Source organism: Mytilus galloprovincialis, chromosome 4, assembly GCF_965363235.1.
Source record: "Mytilus galloprovincialis chromosome 4, xbMytGall1.hap1.1, whole genome shotgun sequence".
Lineage (NCBI taxonomy): Eukaryota > Metazoa > Mollusca > Bivalvia > Mytilida > Mytilidae > Mytilus > Mytilus galloprovincialis.
In genome coordinates this window covers 60,708,339-60,731,177 of record NC_134841.1, presented here as the reverse complement: position 1 = coordinate 60,731,177, position 22,839 = coordinate 60,708,339, and the positions used below count along the sequence as shown (strand labels likewise).

The 22,839-nt window shown below is 30.9% G+C and overlaps 1 protein-coding gene across 1 annotated transcript in view; it reads right to left on the bottom strand.

Annotated features, from left to right (window-relative positions):
• Positions 1-247: 247 nt before the first annotated feature.
• The window catches only part of LOC143072600 (phosphatidylinositide phosphatase SAC2-like), a 238,401-nt gene continuing 215,809 nt past the window's right edge, over positions 248-22,839 (bottom strand). The window contains exons 10-20 of the mRNA XM_076247630.1: positions 20,264-20,456; positions 14,364-14,441; positions 12,748-12,868; positions 12,145-12,273; positions 11,357-11,427; positions 9,513-9,743; positions 8,357-8,428; positions 7,123-7,196; positions 3,326-3,481; positions 2,848-2,941; positions 248-1,935 (exon numbers count right to left, since the gene is read on the bottom strand). Of these exons, the coding sequence (XP_076103745.1) occupies positions 1,134-1,935; positions 2,848-2,941; positions 3,326-3,481; positions 7,123-7,196; positions 8,357-8,428; positions 9,513-9,743; positions 11,357-11,427; positions 12,145-12,273; positions 12,748-12,868; positions 14,364-14,441; positions 20,264-20,456 (2,021 nt within the window). The 3' untranslated portion in view covers positions 248-1,133. The remainder of the gene's footprint in view (positions 1,936-2,847; positions 2,942-3,325; positions 3,482-7,122; positions 7,197-8,356; positions 8,429-9,512; positions 9,744-11,356; positions 11,428-12,144; positions 12,274-12,747; positions 12,869-14,363; positions 14,442-20,263; positions 20,457-22,839) is intronic.

Below are 22,839 nucleotides of genomic sequence, written 5' to 3'. Positions count from 1 at the left end.
GTAAAATAGGACGCTAATGTTAAGACTACATTAAATTGCATTGTTTGTCCTACTCATGAACAAAAACAAACAAAGCTAATAGTAATAAAGTTAAGCTAACCCAAATAATCCAGTTGTTATATTGTGATTATTAATGAGAAACGGTAGTGGATTGAGGGCGTTGTATTTTTAGAGTTAAAGTTGAGCAGAAAATGTTTAACACTGTACAGTCCTTTTTTTTTAAATTATTTAAAGTTAAGCTGAAGCGAGAGATGATATATTTGAATATTCACAGAATAAAACTAAGTGACCGAGGTAGCTTTTGAGAAAGAAAAGGCTAACTTTGGGGATTTGCAATTTTGTTGAAATTTTATAATAACTTTGAATTTTTTAAACATGTGCTTTTGACACTAAAATAAAGATACATGTAATTTATTTTAAGCTTATGTAAATACACATAAAATGCTAGTAATATTATTTTACTTTTAAACTTGATTCAAATATCTTATATGAGTGCTAAGAATTTTTCTATACCTTAAGAAGCAGTTTTGCAGTAATCATTGCCATTTTTCTAACAGTATTATACACATTGACTTTTATTTAGCACAATTCAAGTATTTTTAAAAGTACATAAACACGTTCTACTGTGCTAAAATTATTTTAAAATAAAATCCCATCTAAAAATATTTAAGTTGCAAGTGATAATATATATATATATTTATACATATAGCTAGAAAAATCCTACTGTTTGGAATTTGGGTCAAATACGATAAAGGCATTTCAGGTTACTGGTACTTGCTTCACATTAGGAATTAACATATTTTTCAATAACCATGGTACACAAGACAGAACTAAACATTTAAAACTATCACTAATATACTGACTAATACTATCTTTGTTTCATTTAACAATTCATTTTCATAATTGACATAATTAAATTACTTTCATAAATATATTTTTGCCATGTATAAAACCATGAAATATCAAATTTTCCAGAAAAAAAGATAAAATTGACAACCACAAATATTAATATCACAAATGACATCGAAATATAATAATCTCTTTTAAATAAATTGCATGGGAAGAACATCCTAATCATCTACACACATGTTAAACTCTGAGCACATAGAGGTTAAAAATGACAAAAATTGCTTCTATAAAAATATAACTTGAGTGTAACATTTCCTATCTCCAAGCTTCTGTCTCATTTCCTGTTCCAAAGATTCAGCAATTCGTTGTGTTTTAGTACTATTAGTAGCGGGAAATATAATTTTTGGGATTTTAGATGTCTGAGTAGGTTCATTGTCATGACTAGAGACTTTAATTGGATTGTTCATATAAGCCAAATTCTTAGAATCATCTTCCTGAGATATCCCTAAAACATGAGACATATTTCCTCCATCTTCATCATCAAAATTTTCAGAGGACTCTGAAGTATTAGGTGCATCTGTAGTAAAGTGTTGCAGATTTGATTCTGCATTTTCATTGAAATTATCTCCCTTTAATTTGTTCTCACTTGGTGAAACATTTTCTGAAACTTTAAACTTTAGAGTTACATTTTCAGATGAATCAGTTCTGTTAAGCTGATCTCCACCTGCTTGTTTTTCTTGTTTGTAAAATACACTAGAATCATCCATCGTGGTTCTGTCATCAGGAGCATTCCGTCCAAGCCTTATTCCTGGTATATTTAATTTGGTTATATTCTTTAAGCCGGTGTTGATATTTTTCTTTAAATCAGACATGATATTTCTCCTTGTTCTTGACGGACTTTCTGATGGCGAGCTGGGCTCTACAGGACTTGGAGTGAGACTTGATCGAGGTGACTTTCTTGATGATTGCTTCATCTGTGCCAAATCAGGTGCTGATACATCTCTTGGTATATGTATCCCTGACAATGAATTCTCTTGTTGTTGTTGGTGTATGTATTGAACATCTATATGTGGTTTTGTTTTCTTTCTAAAAATTAAACAGAAAACCAAATTGACTGACTCCTATATGTTGAATTTAAAAAAAAATGTTAACCTAGAAACTTAGTGCAATGTATTTGTTTTTAATGTTGCAACAACATAGTTTTCAAAACTACCAATATCAAATGTCAATGACGACACTGTGACAAGAGCTGCACATTTGCATGCATTACATTTGTAATTCTTAAATGTTTCGAAAACGTTTAGGAAATTTTGGTTCTAAATGCTCTTCAACTTCGTACTTTATTTGGCCTTTTTAAAATTTTTTGATTTTAGCATCACTGATGAATCTTTTGTAGACAGAAAAGTATATCTGGTGTTAATATAAAATTTCAATCCTGGTATCTATGATGAGTTTATCTGATTTAAAATGGTTACAGATAGATAAATTGATTTTGACTATTTATCAGGTTTGTAATAATAAATAAGCAACATGACAGGTGTCACATGTGGAGCAGGATCTGCATAACCTTCCAGAGCATTTGAGATAATCTCCAGTTTTTGGTGGAGTTTGTGTTGCTTAGTCTTTAGTTTTCTATGTCGTGTCTTGTATACTATTATTTGTCTGTTTGTCTTTTTATTTTTTAGCCATGGGGTTGTCACTTTATTTTTTATCTATGAGTTTGACTGTCCCTCTGGTATCTTTCGCCTCTTTTTGATGTAAGACATCAAATCAATTAAAGTGTTGAGAAAAAAACGTCTAATTGGAATGCTTTTATCATTTTTCTGTAGCATCATGTCAAATGTATAAATACATGACACAGTTAATGTTAATGTTGCTATAAGCACAACTGTATAACAAAGTAGATTTTAAATTGTTTATAAACATCTTATTATAATAATCCTGGCACAGGATTTCCAGATTTGAGACTATTGCTGCTTAAATGATAAAAACTTATACCTATCTAATTTAGGAACATCTATAAGTGGTAATTTAAGTGACAGTATTTCTTCTGTTGCAGCTGCAAAGCCTTGATATATGGCACCAAGAGATTCTGAAATAAATTTATATTTATAGATTATCATTGAGATGACCAATGAAAGTCTGTTTATCGCTATTTTACCTATGACGACGTTGTTGTTAATTTCATGATAATTCATTATACTATAAAAGTTATGTGGTGGATTATGGTTTAAAATAATAGTATTTTAGCAATGAATGGGAGATAACTCTAATTGATTAAGTAACAAACAAATTATATTATACCCTATGACTGAATTGTAAGTTTCATGCTTGTAAATTTCCTGGTATTTTATATGATTTTTTTCCTAAGACTTAAATCATACTTTATTTTGATTAAAAATTATGACATCTTGTGTAAATTTAAAACACGCCATCTTCAGTGTTTCATTTTTGATAATTACAGAATAAATTTTACCTTTAGCTTCCTCTTTATTTTTTACAGCAATTACAATGTTGTTAAACAATCTTGTACTAGGAGTACGAAAGGTATGGAAAAATCCCTCATCTGTATAGTGATGGTAATAAAGTCGTAAACATACAAACTTTGATTTGAAGATGGCTGGCTCAGCACCTAAAAAAAAAACCCAAGTGATATCAAAAGAAACTCTTTTTTTTTGTCAATGACTCAATATGATCTGTAACATGAAAATAACACTTTATAAACTTGGTGTTTTAGAAGTGCCTTTCTCACGGGGGGGTCTCATCATGGGATTTTGGGTACAGGTGTGCAGCTGGGATTTTAAAAACACCCCCCATTCATATATTGAATAATTGTGAAATCCCTACCTATACATATATTTCACAGCGAAATCATAACCCATTCATATATTTATGACCCATTGATATATCACAATCGGTCAATTACTACCTATTGATATATTTCCTCGGTAAAATTGCACCCCATTGATATATTTGACGGATCAAAAAAGGGACCCATTCCAGCGGCACATATGTATATACCTTTATATAGGAAGAGACCCCCCCCGTGGCCTTTCTGGATTTACCTTCATCAGGATAGCTCAAAAACCCCAAAATTTGAAAGTCAAAGATGTAGAAATACCTGAAACCTTGAAAACCTATGTGGCATTTCATATGAGTCTTCATTTAGATGAAATAAATTGTGTGATTTAATATCATTATTATGAAAGTTTTTAGTTTGATAATGAAATTTCTAAACTTAGACTTATACAAAGATGAGATAACTCAGATATTTCAAATCTTAAAGGAAGGTACAAATTTTTTTCTATTTTGTGTCGTAGCAAGAAAATGTGACATAATTTTTTCTATTATAGCCAATTGCATTGAGCCTGTAGGTAAAGGTAATATTTTTGGTTAGTTTGCTTGCTATTATCAGTTCCTTCCTTCACTCCGAGGTAACCTAGTCCTACAGTATACAAACAGATAGATTGGTTATCTTTCAGACTAGTCTACTCTAAAAGAAGGGTAGTTTAACTAACCTAATATATAAGTTTTGGATTACAAATATTTTGGCCACGAGCATCACTGAAGAGACATGTATTGTCGAAATGCGCATCTGGTGCAAGAAAATTGGTACCGTTAATTTTTTTACTAATAATGACCTCACTGGTTATCTTTTGGACTAGTCTACTCTAAAAGGAGAGTAGTTTACCTATAAAAGCAATCTTCTTATATTTTATTTTAAAATTTGGTCATAAAGTTTTTTCTCAATTCAAATAATAATGCTTTTACAACTGTATAATTTTGGCGTATTGTGTCACTTTTTCATAACATGTAGCTTGAAAACAACCTTGGTCATTTTATAACTATTTTTGAACTAATCACAGTATAGTATTTAAATATTTTGTCAAAAATGACCTTTTCTTCTCTTTATTTATATATTGTACTCCAATGCCTAGTAACCTTCATTTGTGCTACTTTACTGATTTACTTAAAGTCATAAGAAACGAGTGACTGGTGAAAAATAATGTTCATCCAATTCTTGAACCAATGCATGCATATATCATAAACTTAGTCCTCTGTGCACGATTTTATCATTTTTTACGCAAATCTATCGTATAATCGTCAATTTTTTTTCTAGTTGTCTGTTATGATTTAACAAATATGGCTACTCATTAAATGCTGTGTTTTGAAGCCGAAGTTTACTGATTGTCACCTTATAGTAAATAATCAACAAAAAGCATGGGTAATAGACATTTGCGGAAACTTTCATACACCTACGATTAGGATTACAATTACACTTACAGGTAGCATTTAAATCTTGGGCTTTCTCAAAGTGTAAAAATAAACCGTCGAGCAAAAACACTGTAGTAATGTTTTTCTGTAGTTGAACAACGATTTTTTTTCTAATATGTTTGCAGCAATGTGTTAACATTAATTATTGTATATGGTGTTCGTTATTTATGTTGAAATGCTGTAATTGAACGAAATATGATATAATGAACTATCATTAAAAATACATTTAACATGAGACACACAAAATATCATAATTGTCGTTGCAGTAGCTAGCTAGTTATATAGATTGGGACATTTGCTGAAAAAATGTCAGCAATACTTTTTGTTAGGAAAGGTGCAATTAACTAAGGATATGAATAGGAAGATGTGGTATGAGTGCCAATGAGACAGCTCTCCTTCCAAACAACAATTTATAAACGTAAACCATTATAGGTCATCATTATAGATTCAACACGGAGCCTTGGCTCACACAGAACAGCAAACTCTAAAGGGCCCAAAATTACTAGTGAAAATCCAACGGTCTTATCTATATAAAAACATGAAGCATGTCAACATATTTATGCTAAATCATACTTTCTCTCTGATTTTTTTTAAAGAGAATGAGGAAATACAGCGAACGGGTGTTTTTGAGCTATTTATTCTTCATGAAATTTCACTTGCCATTCATAATAATTTTGAAATCTTATGTTTTTCCTGAATAGGACAAACACTTTTGTCTATGTTTTTGGTTTCAATAACCCCTGTTCTGAAACTGGTATTTTTTTCATGGAATTATAATATAGAGTGCACTGACGGATCAGGGGTCGATCCAGCCATTTTCAAAAGGGGATTTTAACCCAAGATAAAAGTGGGAGGTGTCCGACCATATGTCCCTTTTTAAAAGCATTGAACGGCATGAAAAGGGGTGTTCCAACCCACGGAACAGCCTGTGATCTCTCATTGTGACGTCGTTCATTTCAACACAAAGTTTATACGCAAATCTATTCAATTAATTGTTGGGGATAAAAAAAGCAGGCGAGACGAAATTGTTAAAAAAGAAAATCTCAATCTATTTAAGTCGGCAAGGCAACTTTTGGAGATACAAAGTTAATCGTGCATAACAAAAACGACACCAATATTTCTATGTCAAATGAAACAGTTTGTAGAGTATACTCTGAACAATATTTTTGCTAACCATTGCATTTAAAGTACCCTGTTTCGCGGGGAAAATCTATTCGGCTTGTGCGGTCCTGATTGTAAATCCAGAAAAGTGTTTCGGACACATGACGTTGTAACGTGTTGCTTTCATCTTTTTTCCTTTTTTATATAGAAGACACCATGTGTTATTTTGTATCTGTAGTGTTTGTTTGTTTTTGTATTTTGAAGTGACCCCTTGTTTTTGTCACCTGTAATCGTAAGTCTAAAGTGTAATCCTAGGTATATACCTAGTTTCCGCAAATGTCTATTTAGCACGTGTTTAACATATGCAATCAGGTAATTGTTTATTTTAATGACAGATTCATGCGTATTGCTATCACCAGATTTTTACGAGGTGGGTCACGCTTAGGTCACTATGCATACGGAAAATATGTCAGCGAATTGCTTCCTGGCAGCAAGCAATTAAAAATAAGTAAACTTCTTCTAAATGTGGACAAATTAAAGAATTTTCCTCAGAAAAAAGTATATGTACATAAGTTGTATAATGAAAACTATCCATTTAGTTTTAAAAAACATATGCATATTTTTTTTTTTAATTTGAGGTTTCATATGACTTTAAAGTACTGTAAATTCAGATATTATTGTAATTTTATCATTTTAGACTAAAATGCTATTTTTATTTACGCCATATTGAAAAAAATCCTGTTTAATTCATATATAAAATTTCTTAATGCCAGTTTAAATTATTGCGATTAAAACCTTGTCACTTTTTTCGCAATAATTTTTGAATTTACAGTAGTTTCTTTAAAATTTCATTCTTTTTAGAAGTATTTCTGTCTTTCTAAAATAACTTTAACTGACCAATTTCTATTTGCTCGATATCCTCCAGAAATATTCGTTGATAACAAGTTATACCCTCTTCTTCATCATCATACCTTTAATGAATAAAACATTCAATGAAAACATTATCTTATCATATACCGTAAAGCGTGTAATTTTCAGGGGTGTAAAATTTTGTGATTTTCATTCAATAAGGTATACAAAATAATTTGGGCGGTTATAGTTTTGCAGATTCAAAACTTTTGCATGTAAACTTTTAATTTGGGGAATTTATTTTGTTGATTTTGTTGATTTTGTAATATCGTGAAAAATTAACATCCCGCAAAAATTACCCGCTATACATTATGTAAAACAAGAAAAAAAATTTAATGCTCCAACTTATTTCTTTCCTCAAAAAGCTATAATATCAACTTTTGTTAGTGTGAAATGATTTGCTGCTGTTTGATAGAAGTTTACCTCCATCTCTCGAACCCCTGCCCTAAAAAAAAATTTAAAATGCTATATATCCTATATAAAATCATCTTTTGGTTGTTTTAAGCACCTCATGTCAATGCTTTTTATATTGTAAACATAGTGAACTGATAAAATGAACCATTGATTTTGATTTATGTCCAGTTACAACTATTAAATGAATTACACTAGGTCATACTAAACCCAACCAATAAGCCAAATAAGTTCTTATGTGGAATTTTTAAAACATGTAACATTTCAAAGAAACATATATCCTCATAACAAAACCCTCAATCTTTGCTCTATTCATATAAGCTTAAAAGGCAGCAGACTGTGTAACTTTATTATAATCCTGAATGCTCAAAAGCCAAATCTTGAAATCTAATGACAAATACTGCTTAAGGTGGTACCCAACACTTTCACTAAAATTAATTTGGCTCGTTTAATTTTCATAAAATTTTGTCAAAGTATTTACTTTGACCCTAAAACAAAAATATAAAAATTTCACAAATTTTGTACCTACCGTTTTGTCAGAAAAATTACACTGGTTGACAAACACCAATTTTGATCATTGAGAAGCTTAATATTCCTTTTACAACACAACGTAATTAAAACCTTCAGCTGACTTTACAGAATTATCTCCCTGTAGTGTTAGGTACCACCTTAATCCCAACGTCCAAAAAAAAAAATGCCTCCACTCCTTCACTCTGAAAGTATGTCTTATCAACAGTCCCCCAATAATCCTTATTTCCAAATTGATAAATATCACTATTGATAATCTTTTCTTAAAATGATAATACTCTACCATGCCACATATACTGCTCTCTGGCTTAGTAACAAGATTATATCCATTTCCTGTCTATCTGGGTCTCCAGTCCTAAAATAGATAAATTTAATAGTACACATTTCTAATTTCATAAAATTACCATACATAATTATAACAACTATGAAAGTGAAAATTTCAAGCCATGAACAGGAATATATATATATTTTAATGTGCATATTGTTTACTTTTCTACATTGGCTAGAGGTATAGGGGGAGGGTTGAGATCTCATAAACATGTTTAACCCCGCCGCAATTTTGCGCCTGTCCTAAGTCAGGAGCCTCTGGCCTTGGTTAGTCTGTATGATTTTTAATTTTAGTTTCTTGTGTATAATTTCGGAGTTTAGTATGACATCCAATTATCACTGTACTAGTATACATATTTTTAAGGGTCAGCTGAAGGATGCCTACAGGTGCAGGAGTTTTTCGCTACATTAAAGATCTATTGGTGGCCTTCAGCTGTTGTCTGCTCTATGGTCAGGTTGTTGTTGCTTTGACACAGTCCCAATTTCCTTTCTCAATTTTATATAGGTTTATTTCAATTTAAAAGAATCTGTTCTTTCACTCATTTTGCACATGGTCAAGGCTAAGGTTAACATTTCACTGCATATATGTGTAAAATGCATTAGACAAACTAAAATAATGATATTCTTTGTGAAGATAAAAAAAAAAGTATGATCATGGTATCAATTATTCAAGATTTATTTTTGTCTTTGCACTGCACTGCATTCTGTATCTGACTTTGAACATTTGTTACCGTGGATCTGCTAAAATTTGTGGATTACAAATTTTCAGGATTTCGATGGTAGAGGTGAACCACAATTTAAAAGTTTAATGAATTAAAAAAAACCTAAAGGCTTGTTTGCAGACTTCAGCAAAATAAAGAAATCAACTACCCAAGAAAATGCAAATTTAACTGAATCCACTAAATTTGGTATTTAAGAAAATAAATTAGTCCACAGTTACTCCCCTTGCTTAGTAGTTTAAATAGATCCTTTCATGTATGTGTACAAAGCATGAAAGCAAATGAACAGATTTACCAATACTTAAAACAAAATGTTAAGTTACATTATCTTGTGTTAAAGCAACTTAAATGTCCCTCCTTTCATTACATGAATAATAAACCTAAATATCTTACACAGGGTCAGCATCTATCAAGCTCCATCCACCGAGACATTCCTCAGGTTCTACGATTAACATTTTCTTACAATCTTCTACCAATAACTTCAAGTTCTCCTCTCTTTCTACAAGATCTGTGGTGTCCTCTTCTATTTTAGTTGTACCGGTCAAGAGATCCTCAGCCACTGACTGACCTAAAGTAAGGTCAATGGCAGCCTGTCTGTAGTTGTCCTTAAATCTCAAATAATACCTGGTTTAAAAAAAAAATAGTGTAATTCTGAATTTTTTTTTTACATCAATTATAAAAAGTGTGGGAACACTTGAATATCGCCCTTCAAAAAAAGTTTCTCTGATGACAATAATATTCTGTTGATCTATGAATTTAAGGTCCTAGGGTCACTTAAGGGGTGGCATTGACATGGTCACTCTAGTTGCCTTATCTAATTAAGACAACTTAAAATATCTTTACTTTGGTGTACTGTGGAATCATTTTTGTTCTTGTGATATTTCATGGAATTCGTGGGTACAGGTAAAACACCCATTTACATATTTAGCAAATTAGACATTTTCTATAGGTGTTGTATTCAGAGATTGTCAAAACCAAGAAACAAATATAAACCTTAGATCTTTATATCTTCACTGTATTCAAACACCTTTTTGCTATTTGTCTGCCAATACTGGACATCACAGAAGTTCCCATAAAATTTTAACACCACAAAAAAGTTGTTGACGCCATAAACCATAGGAATATGTAATGAAAAATTGAACAAAAGGTCAGAATTCAGTGTCAGATGTTAGACTGGCATGGACTTTATTCCAAAACGAGGGGCCTTACTGGCTAATGGGTCTAAATACTTCATTTAAGTGGTCACTATAGCTTGTCAACACTGAGGTGAGTTTGAACCCTGCTTTTGGCATATATTGGGATTGATAGTTTTCCTGTTGTATGTTGATATCCTTCTCAGGGCACTATAGCTTCCTCCAGTAATAAAAACTGGCGACCATGGTATACTGTGGATTCATTTATTTTCGTGGGTACCAGTTTTAGTGGATTAAGGGAATTCGCTTCTCAGTTTCAAAGTAATTAACTTTTCAAAACACTAGTTTATATAGATAGGGGGTTATTAAAAGAATCCAAAGAGCAAAATATATATATAGGTCGCCGTGCTTGTTTTCGAGCTATATGCCATTGAAATTTTGGCGGGAAAATATTCTCTCTTAACTTTTCATAGCTTTATTATTGACAAGTTGAAGTTCTCAAAAACTGTTAAAAAGTAATTAAAATTTTATAAGACTTTTACAGATTGCTTATCATTATATATGTAAAAGATTTATAAAAAGAAAAATGGGGGTCAACGGGCAAATTTTTTTCAGGCATTCAAATGGATAAAACCAGAGGATTCCGAAAATCTGTCAAAAAATCCAAAACATGACAAGCCAGCTTCCTAAAGGAAAACTTAGTAATTACATGTTCGTGGATATCTAATTTTGTGGTTTTGCAGAAGTTTGCATACAAGCCTATAGAACATTTGTTATTCGTAAACATTAAATTTCGTGGTTGATCTGTAATCACTAAATCCATGAAAATTAGTATCCAACGAATAATATTGAATCCACAGTAGCTAAGAGTTCAGAAAGTGAAATTTACCCCAACAGTCAATCAATCAATCATATCTTAAAACTAAGTGTGTAATTATTCCAATGATTGAGAAACTACATGGAAACTACCAAAAGCATTCATATTGAATAAATGCTCTCCTTTCTGAAAATTATGCTTTGATTAAGCTATATATTGATTTAGATTCCTTAACCACAGTCTTAGGTAACCCATTTGTAAAACCAATAGAGTTTATGACTGTATACCTGTTTGCTGAGTTAACCCCATCCTTCATCATTCCTGATAACTTTCTCTCTCCAGTTCTGGTATAGTCACCCTGTAATAAATAGATTTTCTAGTCATTATTTTGTATAGAAAATAGGGTGTCATCCATTGTAAAAACAATTAGGGAAAATATCTTAAGCACAAAAAGTATTTTCTCTATTAACTTAAAAAAAGAAACCTGCTCCCACCTCTGCATATGCAGTTTACTATCATAATTTATGCAGACCATAAACTTTTAATTATGATACAGACAACTTTGATGTGTAAATGGATGAATCTGTTATGTCCAGTGGCAAATGTTATCTTCATATTCAAAATGATATCATGTTAATGTGATAGTGAATATGCACTTCTTTGTACAAGACTGACAAATGAACAAGATTTTCAATGGTAACAATTGGGGACACCCAAGTTCCAGTCTTTTCTCTTACTCCTTTATTCTCAGTCATTAGACAGCAGCCAAATAACGAGAAGACTTATAAAGGGTAACAAACAATCTTCAAAAATAGACAATAAAATTAACGGTACCAATTTTCTTGCACCAGATGCGCATTTCGACAATACATGTCTCTTCAGTGATGCTCATGGCCAAAATATTTGAAATCCAAAGCTTATATAAAAGATGAAGAGCTATAATCCAAAAGGTCCAAAAAGTATAGCCAAATTCGTGAAATGTCTTAACAATATACATTATGACATGCTCAAAATATTTAAATCATCCAGAGTCTAGAAAAATTGTGGGTTTTTTTGGTGTAGTAGTTTTTATTACCTTTAAAGCAGCAGTACCAGCATATTGTCTGCTGATTGTGTCTCCATTGTTGGCCCATAGCTGTTGAAATGTCCTCTTACAACTGTGTGGCAGGTTTTCTTCTGGAGGTAACAAGCCAAGTTTCCGACACTTAAAAAGATAACGCAAATTTTACCTTTTATTATTTTTTATTTTTAAAAATTACCTTTTTTCAGAAATCCAGCTTTTGAGTACTAATAATATTAAAAAAACATTCAGTTGACAAACTATATTATTTGCATAAAAATGTATCTGGTTAACAAACTTTTGATTGCAAAATTACATTTATTAGAAAATGTTCTTTTTGTCTATTTAAAAAACAACTTACTGCTGTAGAGCTATCTAGAAATTGTTTTAAAACCTGTGGCATTTAAAAAATAAATCTGACAATGTTTTGGTTTTCAAATCTTTTCTCATTTACATTTTTTATGCAAGATGTGGTTTTATCGTTTATTGTCTAATAATTGCAGACACAAGAATAATTTAGATCCAGTATAGATGGGCCAGCCTACTCTAAAAAAAACACACACATACATGTAATAACAAGTTAATCAGACAGCTGTAATCAAATATTATTTTTAAAACCTGTGTTTCCATGACGATCCGAGCTATGGCAGTCTGCACTACATTGGTTCTATCTAAACAGTCCACACAGTTGATTCTGAATACACCATTCTGTTCACATATCACACCCTTTGTGTCTACCCTGTAATATATAAATTAAAATATCACATATCACACCCTTTCGAAGTTCCTGTCTTCCTTGTAATATCAAAATAAATACCACACCATTCCTGTCTACCCTGTTCCATGAAAATTCTGTAGTATTTAATATTAACTTACGAGTTACTTACCGCTACTAAGAATTTCTAAAGAATTAGGGACAAAATGAAAAAAATATGCATTTCTTAACAGATAGCTAAGAAATTGAAAACCACACTTTATAAATGTTTTGCTATAAAGTGCATTTCTGGATTAACCTTCATCAGGAGCGCTCAAATATTTGAAAGAGAAGGATATAAATGGAAATAGTGGAAGAGCTAAATGACAAAACAGGGTCTAAAACTAAAAGCAAAATCCATCTTAGGTCAACTTTGCTTAAAGGATTTGAAACCTTTTTAAATCCTGGTATTGACAAGCATTTTATTTAGACAAGATATCAGAATTTAAACTGCACATGACTTTTAGTCAAATATCCAAAACTGTCAAAAATTCACAGGACAAGCATTTATATTCTCTGGTGATTTGAGAAAAAAATCTGAAAAATTATATGATGGCATATGCAGGGTTTCCAATAATTTGTTATGCATATTTTCCTTCTCTTCTTCATGATCATTAAAATTGTGGGCCCCTGCATTATTTAACAATCAATCAATATTTACACACATTGTTGTATGTCCTCACATTGTTTCCAAAGCTTCGCTGCACTCTATATCAATAGTGCTGATTTTGCATTTTTCCTTTCAGATTTTATTTAGAACTTTAGATTCCTTATATGTCATCAACACTGAGGAAAATCATTTTCTTTGCTTATCTAAATAAATTTAGTCTCTGAAGACATTTACAGATGTCAAATGCAAGAGGTAAAAGCAATGAACTCATTTTTCATTTATCTTTAAGAATGCCTATAGCAAGACAGGAATATAATAGAAACTGTGCAGCTGTTTAGTATTAACTAACATTAATTGTGCTGGAAGCTGTTAATTTTTTTCACGTCTGATTCTCTTTTCTCTGATAAAATTCATTTATTTTTTCCTATACAGACTGGTCTCTTGAGGTGAGTTGTCTCATTGGCAGTCATACCACAACTCTTCATTCTTAGGCCAAATTAAAATATATGTGTGGTTCCAGTAACCCTACCTTCCCTACTTTTTCAACTCAAAAATAGCCTACCCTAAAGATTTTATTGTCTTTTTTTCATTAAGCACTGTTAAAGTTAGAATGTTGCTCCCATAGACTCAATGTAAAAAAAAAACCATAAAATAAAAAAAAATCCCTACCTACCTACTCTAACTTTTTTTCAGATGTAACTGGAACCACACATACGGTTTTATTTGGCCTTATGTTGACACATTTAATGTACTGGAGCTTGCTAAATTTGCTTGCAGTTCTTTGTGTTATATTTTTTTTCAGTATCAGTTAGTTATACATGAATTCTTTAAAAGGGAGATAACTAATGGTTATATAAAATTGTATCTTACCATGTATATTTCATGTTTTTGATAATGTCTTTTATTCCATCAGTCAGGATAGAAACATTTTCAAACTTCATACCACGACTGCAATGTAACATAATAAATTCGTTGTCAATATATAAAGACATGCTGTACTAATTTTTAATTTTGTAATTGATTTTATTTTTAATATTGATATACTAATGTGTAGTTGGACATACTTGGGCTTTGTTCATTGTTGAAGGTCGTACAGTGACCTATAGTTGTTAATTTCTGTGTCATTTGGTCTCTTATGGAGAGTTGTCTCATTGGCAATCATACCACATCTTCTTTTTTATATTAAAATAGTTTTGGTTGGTGTGTATAGTCTTACAAGATAACATAATATTGCATGTGAAGATTAACCGACATCAATTTTTGCTTTTATGGTTTCAAATTGAGAATATTGGTTCTGCTAACATGTTCAAGAGTTACAATATTTGCAACCATTAAATAAACTAGAGGCTCACAATTTAAAAGAGCCTATGTTACTCATCTGCACCTTCAACAATAGTCATTTTTTGGTAAAAATTATCATAAGAGGGCATTCAACTATATAAAGAGTTAATTGATTATTTCTGTCATGTTGTCATATTTATAAATCTTTTCCTGATAATTTTTGCTTTTCCAAGTTTCTATCTACATTTGTATCTATTACACATTTCAATGTTAATAGGTAAAACTCCTAAAAATGGTATTTAAAGGGAAATAACTCCAATAATGAGTTAACTAAAGATTTCAGGAGTGATAACTTATTTGTTTATCTTGTCTAGCTGATCAATTTTGCTATTTAAAGTTTTGATGTATTTATTATATATATATATATATATATATATATATATATATATATATATATATATATATATATATTTTTGAAAATAAAAGTAAAAAATGCAAAAATGGAATTTTTTTTTTACAATTTCTGTCAGGTTGACTTATTTGTAGATTATTCTTAACTTAGTAGTTAGAATTCAGTAAAAAGTACATGTTTAAAGGGTTCATATCTTAATGTACTTCAATCATAACCAGATGCTCCGCAGGGCGCAGCTTTATACGACCGCTGAGGTTGAACCCTGAACAGTTGGGGCAAGTATGGACAAAACATTCAAGCGTAATACAGCTCTGAATTTGGATTGTGATCAAATTTTTGACATTATATGGGTTTTTACACAAAACAAATGTCAAGATTTTACAAATCAATTAAAGATTTCTTCTTCAAACTTATTTAAATCTAAAATTAAATAGTTGACACAGCATAGGTTTCTGACACAGAATGAATGTGGTCTAATGAACTTAAAATTTTTTTTTTTGCCTTTGAGCAATTCACTATGCTGTTGAATATTAATCCTCTCAAAAGAATGTTTGAAGAAATTTTCTTTTTATTTATGAAATCTGAAATGAGAAAAATTTAACCCCCCCCACCCCCCCCATTTTTTTTTCACATCCCCCTTTCCCTTTTTCCAAAACTGATATCAATTCAAATTTCTAATGGAGTTTGCAACAATAACTACTCTTAAATACATCATAAAATATTAAAATGTAAAATAAAGTGCTTGTTATCACTGAATGGTAAAGATTGGTTGGTAGTAAAAGTGAATATACATTGTATATTGTATAAAACAATGATTTAAGTTGATTCAACTACTATTCTGAACAAAGAAAGATAACTCCAATTGAAAATTTCTTGCTATTGCACAATATTGTGCAATTAGATATTTCTTGCTTTTGCGCAATACTGTGCAATTGAAAACATTTGCTATTGCACAATACTGTGCAATTGAAGATTTCTTGCTATTGCGCAATACTGTGCAATTGAAAATTTCTTGCTATTGCACAATACTGTGCAATTGAAGATTTCTTGCTATTGCTGAATACTGTGCAATTGAAAATTTCTTGCTATTGCACAATACTTAATATAATAATTTTGGATCCTGATTTGAACCAACTTGAAAACTGGGTCCATAATCAAAAATCTAAGTACATGTTTAGATTCAGCATATCAAAAAAGCCCAAGAATTCATTTTTTGTTAAAATCAAACTTAGTTTAATTTTGGACCCTTTGGACTTTAATGTAGACCAATTTGAAAACGGGACCAAAAATTAAGAATCTACATACACAGTTAGATTTGGCATATCAAAGAACCCCAATTATTCAATTATTGATGAAATCAAACAAAGTTAAATTTTGGACCCCGATTTGGACCAACTTGAAAACTGGACCAATAATCAAAAATCTAAGTACATTTTTATATTCAGAATATCAAAGAACCCCAAGGATTCAATTTTTGTTAAAATCAAACTAAGTTTAATTTTGGACCCATTGGACCTTAATGTAGACCAATTTGAAAATGGGACCAAAACTTAAGAATCTACATACACAGTTAGATTCGGCATATCAAAGAACCCCAATTATTCAATTTTTGATGAAATCAAATAAAGTTCAATTTTGACCCTTTAGGCCCCTTATTCCTGAACTGTTGGGACCAAAACTCCCAAAATCAAACCCAACCTTCCTTTTATGGTCATAAACCTTGTGTTTAAATTTCATAGATTTCTATTTACTTATACTAAAGTTATGGTGCGAAAACCAAGAATAATGCTTATTTGTGCCCCTTTTTGGCCCCTAATTCCTAAAATATTGGGACCAAAACTCCCAAAATCAATCCCAACCTTCCTTTTGTGGTCATAAACCTTGTGTTAAAATTTCATAGATTTCTATTCACTTTTACTAAAGTTAGAGTGCGAAAACTAAAAGTATTCGGCCGACGACGATGACGACGACGACGCAGACGATGCCAACATCATACCAATATACGACCAAAAGATTTTCAATTTTTGCGGTCGTATAAAAAGCGGGAAGTGTTCAGAGATCATTTATCAAATAAAAACATTTTTTATGATTTTTGGTGATTAAACCTTTTTCCTAAGGTCATTATTTTAAGGACCACAAGTCAAAGCGTAATTTGACCAAAGGAAGTCACATGGTATTCAATTGTCTGACAAGTTAACTTAGGTTAATTTATCATGTGAAACAGGTGTCTATATAATATTTTATTGCAAGGTATTTATCATTTCACTTTCAAGGTGACCTTAAAATATGTCTTTCGGTGACATATATTTATAAACATTTATACTACTACACTGAATTTTATGTAGTGTAATTATGTTACAATTTTTGTAATATACTATTACGTACTTTACAATATTTATTTCTTATCACTATTTGACATCGACTTAAATATTTTTTAATCTGTGGGTATTAATGAAAAGTATTTGTGTTGTAAATGTTATAGAATTTGATTGTTATTGGAATTACTTCTGCCACTGTTTCAGGACCTAAGACCTTATAGGTTGCATTTCTGTAAATATTGACAATGCAATTTCCCATAGGAACTCCTTTTACGGCTAAAACTGTATCACTTTTACTATGAAGTTTTGAAAAAAATCTTATCCTAGAATTGAAAGTTCATTTGCACCACAATTTTTTTCAAAGGTCAAAATATAGGGCTGTGCGGCATATTTTCAACGTTTATATGCCCCGAACTTCTCAGAGTTGAAACTTACACTTATTTTCTTAACTACCCCTACCTCGAATGAAAGGTTACCACAGATTTCAATGTAAACAATAAGCACGTGTTTATTTACTGGTAACATTCCCCAGTTCTGTCTCTGCGATATGGAACACAGAGAGCATAACTGGGAACCAGTATGTAAACAAAATTAATTTTCTATGAATATTCTATTTCTCCCCAAAAGAGGCGTGTTGTCAGAAACAGCTGTATTTACAAAGTGCAACCTATACAGACATTTATTCAAATAGAAAACTCTCTAAAATCAGTTTTTCTCACATTATGACTCATTTATCAGAATTATAGTCTTAAAGAAATCACTGTGTATACTCTAAGTTTTTCTTTACTATACATTTTATACCCCCTCCCCTGTTGCAATTTTTTTAAAGAATTTGAAAATAAGACTTTAATTATTGCCAGCTTACCCTTTTTACATATTTTCTGATAAAAAATGCCTAGAACCTGATTAAAACTGTTTTGATAACATATTAAAAGCATATCAGAATATTATAAATGTAATGTTTAGCAGTCAATCATCACAACATTCAAGATTATATAAAGTATCCAATCCAGCCTCTGTCTCCAGTCCACATCTTACTGTATACCTATTTGTCAATTAAAGAACACATTTTCTGCCTCAAATGGTCAATTTAGAATTCTTGTCACAACAGTATCATCTGTAACCATATATCTGACACAATTTAGCTACTATATATACTAGAAGTGTTCAAACAAAGCCATATTTGCAATAGTTGTATGTATGCAGATACCAGTCTGAGATATAAATTCACTTAAAATGTTGTAGAGATGACTGCTAACATCTGATTTTTGCATAACTTCCAAACATAGTTATTGTTTCTATATCAAGAACATTAAAATCAGAAAATCATACCATTTACAAGTTAAATTATTTGTTTTATGACCCAGGGGGTAGGCAATTTTCTGTTTTTTGCCCCTGGGGCCTCAAATTTCCTAAATCATTCTGCTGTTTCTAGCAATTTGAAATATTTAGTACATATTCAGGATAGAACACACTATTGTAAGTTTTCTTGAGATATTTTTGTTTTTCTAGCTTGTATTTGTTATGCCGTGGTGACAAAAAAGAAGAATTAGGTGTTGCGGCTTAATTTTGGGTTATCGAAAGGACACAAATACTCCATAAATAATATTCAGGAAGGATCTATGAGTTTCAATGACTGCGAAGAGTAAATATAAGCACTTTTTAACAATTTAACTTACAAATATGCAAATGTTATGAATTAATTTTGTATCCAGGACTTTAAGTAAACTATGCATACTGTAATCTGTGAATTTATGCTGAGTCATCATATCTAAGGCCCAGGATTCTATCAATCTTCATTAAATATTTATAAAACTTCATATTTGAGTTAATTTCTTTAAAATCTGTGAAATAAAGCAAATTTGGTTAAATTCTGAATGTTCCCCTTTTTCACCCTATATAGGTTGCATTTCTGTAAATATTGACAATGCAATTTCCCATAGGAACTCCTTTTACGGCTAAAACTGTACCACTTTTACTGTGAAGTTTTGAAAAAAATCTTATCCTAGAATTGAAAGTTCATTTGCACCACAATTTTTTTCAAAGGTCAAAATATAGGGCTGTGCGGCATATTTTCAACGTTTATATGCCCCGAACTTCTCAGAGTTGAAACTTACACTTATTTTCTTAACTACCCCTACCTCGAATGAAAGGTTACCACAGATTTCAATGTAAACAATAAGCACGTGTTTATTTACTGGTAACATTCCCCAGTTCTGTCTCTGCGATATGGAACACAGAGAGCATAACTGGGAACCAGTATGTAAACAAAATTAATTTTCTATGAATATTCTATTTCTCCCCAAAAGAGGCGTGTTGTCAGAAACAGCTGTATTTACAAAGTGCAACCTATATTGCCTTTGTATTTTAAAAAAAAAAAATTAAGTAATCTGTTTAACGGTTAGCAGTAGAAATCTAAAGAAATCGGGGAACAGTTTTCCTTGTTCATATCGTCCAATATTGTTCTGCTGTTGAGGGATCAATTAATTTCTGTTTGATATTTAGAATTTTAGAAGGGGAAGAAAATCAAAACTTTGTTCTGCATGGGAATTTATTTGTAGTTTTTACAATGTAACTGTAATTTCATTTTCAGATTCCATGCATCATATTTTCCACTATTTGTGGCCTAGATGTTTTGAATTGTTTCCTAATAAATTGGTTATTATTCTAAAAATAAGATTTTCACTTTCAAAATTCTTTGTTTTCTCTCCCTCTACCAGAATATCTAACTTAGAAAAAAATAAGGTTTATCTACATACCAATACTCGTGAAAATCGAATGAGATATATGTAATATCTCGTGAATTGTACTCAAGAACGTTAAACAAAAAAGCATCACTGATAGCTTTCTCCTTTCCTGACAGTTCAGCTAAGTTGATGGCAACAAAAGAATTGTATAGATAAAGTTGTTCTTCTATATGTTTTGTAAAAGCTTCATAGTTTTCCTTGGATCCTGAAAGAATAAAAAAAATGTTGTTCATAACATAAGGTGTTAAATCAATTATATATATCATGAAACTGCACCAGTTCAGAATACTGTAAATTCAGGTATTTCTGAATGCGTTTATGATTGCCATATTGAACAATCAGGCCACAAATGTAAGATTAATTATTGCATTATCAGCAAAGGCAGCATCTCAATAATGCTGTCAAAATCTAAATACTAATTTTTTTTTTGCAAATTTGGCAATAATAAAAACAACCAAAAAATGTAAAAATCTACAGTTGCCTTTTATTTATGAATTTCTTGCACTTTCCAATGAAATGCATAATAGACATTTATAAGCAGGGGTTTCTACTTCTAAGAATGAAATGTGGCATGGGGTGCAAATGTTTAGGAGTCAGATGCTCAACAAAGTATAAATATTCTATGTACTTCCTGCAGACAGACTTTTCCTAAATCCACAAAAATTGATACCCAGAAAAAAATAAAAGAATCCATACTGTGTCATACAGTTGAAAAAATAAATAAATTTTTTTAAAACTCAATCATTTTAAATGACTCGTCTGTTTTTTCTATATGATGCCTTTATATAACATAAGGCATAATTAACAACTCTAAACTTTTCAAATAAAATAAAAATTAGCTTGAGACCCTCCCTGCTTCATTGATTGTTTTTTTCTTACACTGCCTTGGTCACTATTTGTGAGAGTTATCTCCCATTGTGTTACACTGACTATAGCAGAACAATACCAAGTTGTTGTTTTTTTCAGTCAATCAATAACTTTTTTTTAGAGCCACAGTTTTTTCTTTAAATTTCAGACAATTACAATAACATAAACATATTTTGGGCCAATTTGGGGGTCATATTTTAATATGTATTGAAAAACTTATTCTAAGGGTGGTATATTTAATAATACCATTTTGGAAACATTTGTGTTAAACAAAACATAACGTTTATTTATTGAGTAAAAAACAATACATATTTACATATTCTACAGCTTAAAAGTTTAAAACCAAGGTCTGCACAGTTCATTTACATTTAAAAACTGCATAAAACATAACACACATGTAATAAGATTACAAGATTACAAAAACTAAACAATACGGCCATACAAAGTTATAATCTTTGATTGACATTTTTTCTGTGTTTTTTTCTAAAATAACTTCAGATCTTTTATCTTGTAAGACAAATGGTTTTACACTAGTCTTTTTGGGGCCCTTTATAGCTTGCTATTTGGTCTGAGCCAAGGATCTCTGTTGACAGCCATGCTATGATATATAATGGTTTACTTTTTACAAATTGTGACTTGGATGGAGAGTTGTCTCATTAGCACACATACCACATCTTCTTATATCTATATAAATTTTGTAATACATGAAACGATTTTTATACTACATACTTCTCTTTTTTCCCCCTAACAAATTGGAAGTAAGCATACCTGCCAACTGTCACTATTTGTGGGGTATTTCCCCCATGGAGGCTCCCAAATGGAAATTTTGAAAGTGCAATTTGTCCATTATTTTAAACAAAACAATCAATTTTACAATGGCTATAGCCTTGCAAAAGTATAAAGAAGCCAAAAAACAACATTAAAATATATTTGAAGGCCCCCTTGAAGATTTTGTAGGACTATAAGAGCCATCTTGCATGTAAAACCCCCATGGGCGTTTTGAAAAGTTGGCAGGTATGAGTAAGGGAAGTCATGTGTATTCTCTGATAAGTGCAATGCTGGATCTTCTTATCATGATTAATTCAGATCATATAAACAGGTTCATTATTGTCTGCAACTAATATCATAGTTTTTTTTAATTATAATAATAATTAATTGATATAATTTTGTAAGGAAAGGACAAAACTATAGGCATATGCTAAAGCCAGATGAATCCACCAAATATCCTTTCACAGATCTACATTGTTAGGAATTGACCAGAGTGAGAAAAAAAATGAAAGTTTCTAAATTAAATTTTCATCAGCTCAAAAGTAAAAAATATAATACTTTAATTAAATGGTAAATAAATCAAATATATTCAGTATTTTCATCAATGAATATATCATTTAGATCCCACAGGCTCTTTACAATATCATCCTTTAATGAAATGGATGGGGGGGGGGGGGGGTTGCAAGAATGAGTCTATCATGGACATAAAGAAAAAATAAACCAATCTCACAGATGCATGAAAAACAAAGCAATATTATCAATGATTTGTATAGTAAGATGCAAATCCTTGATATAACTAGTATAACCAGACATACAGGAACAAGGTATATAAATTAAATACACTCTTATATATACAAAAACAGGGTGTAAATGTTACAAAATATCTGTAAATTATAAAATAAAGTAAGGGAAACCATTTGAATGGCCTTTGGAAAAAAAAATCTTATCAAGTT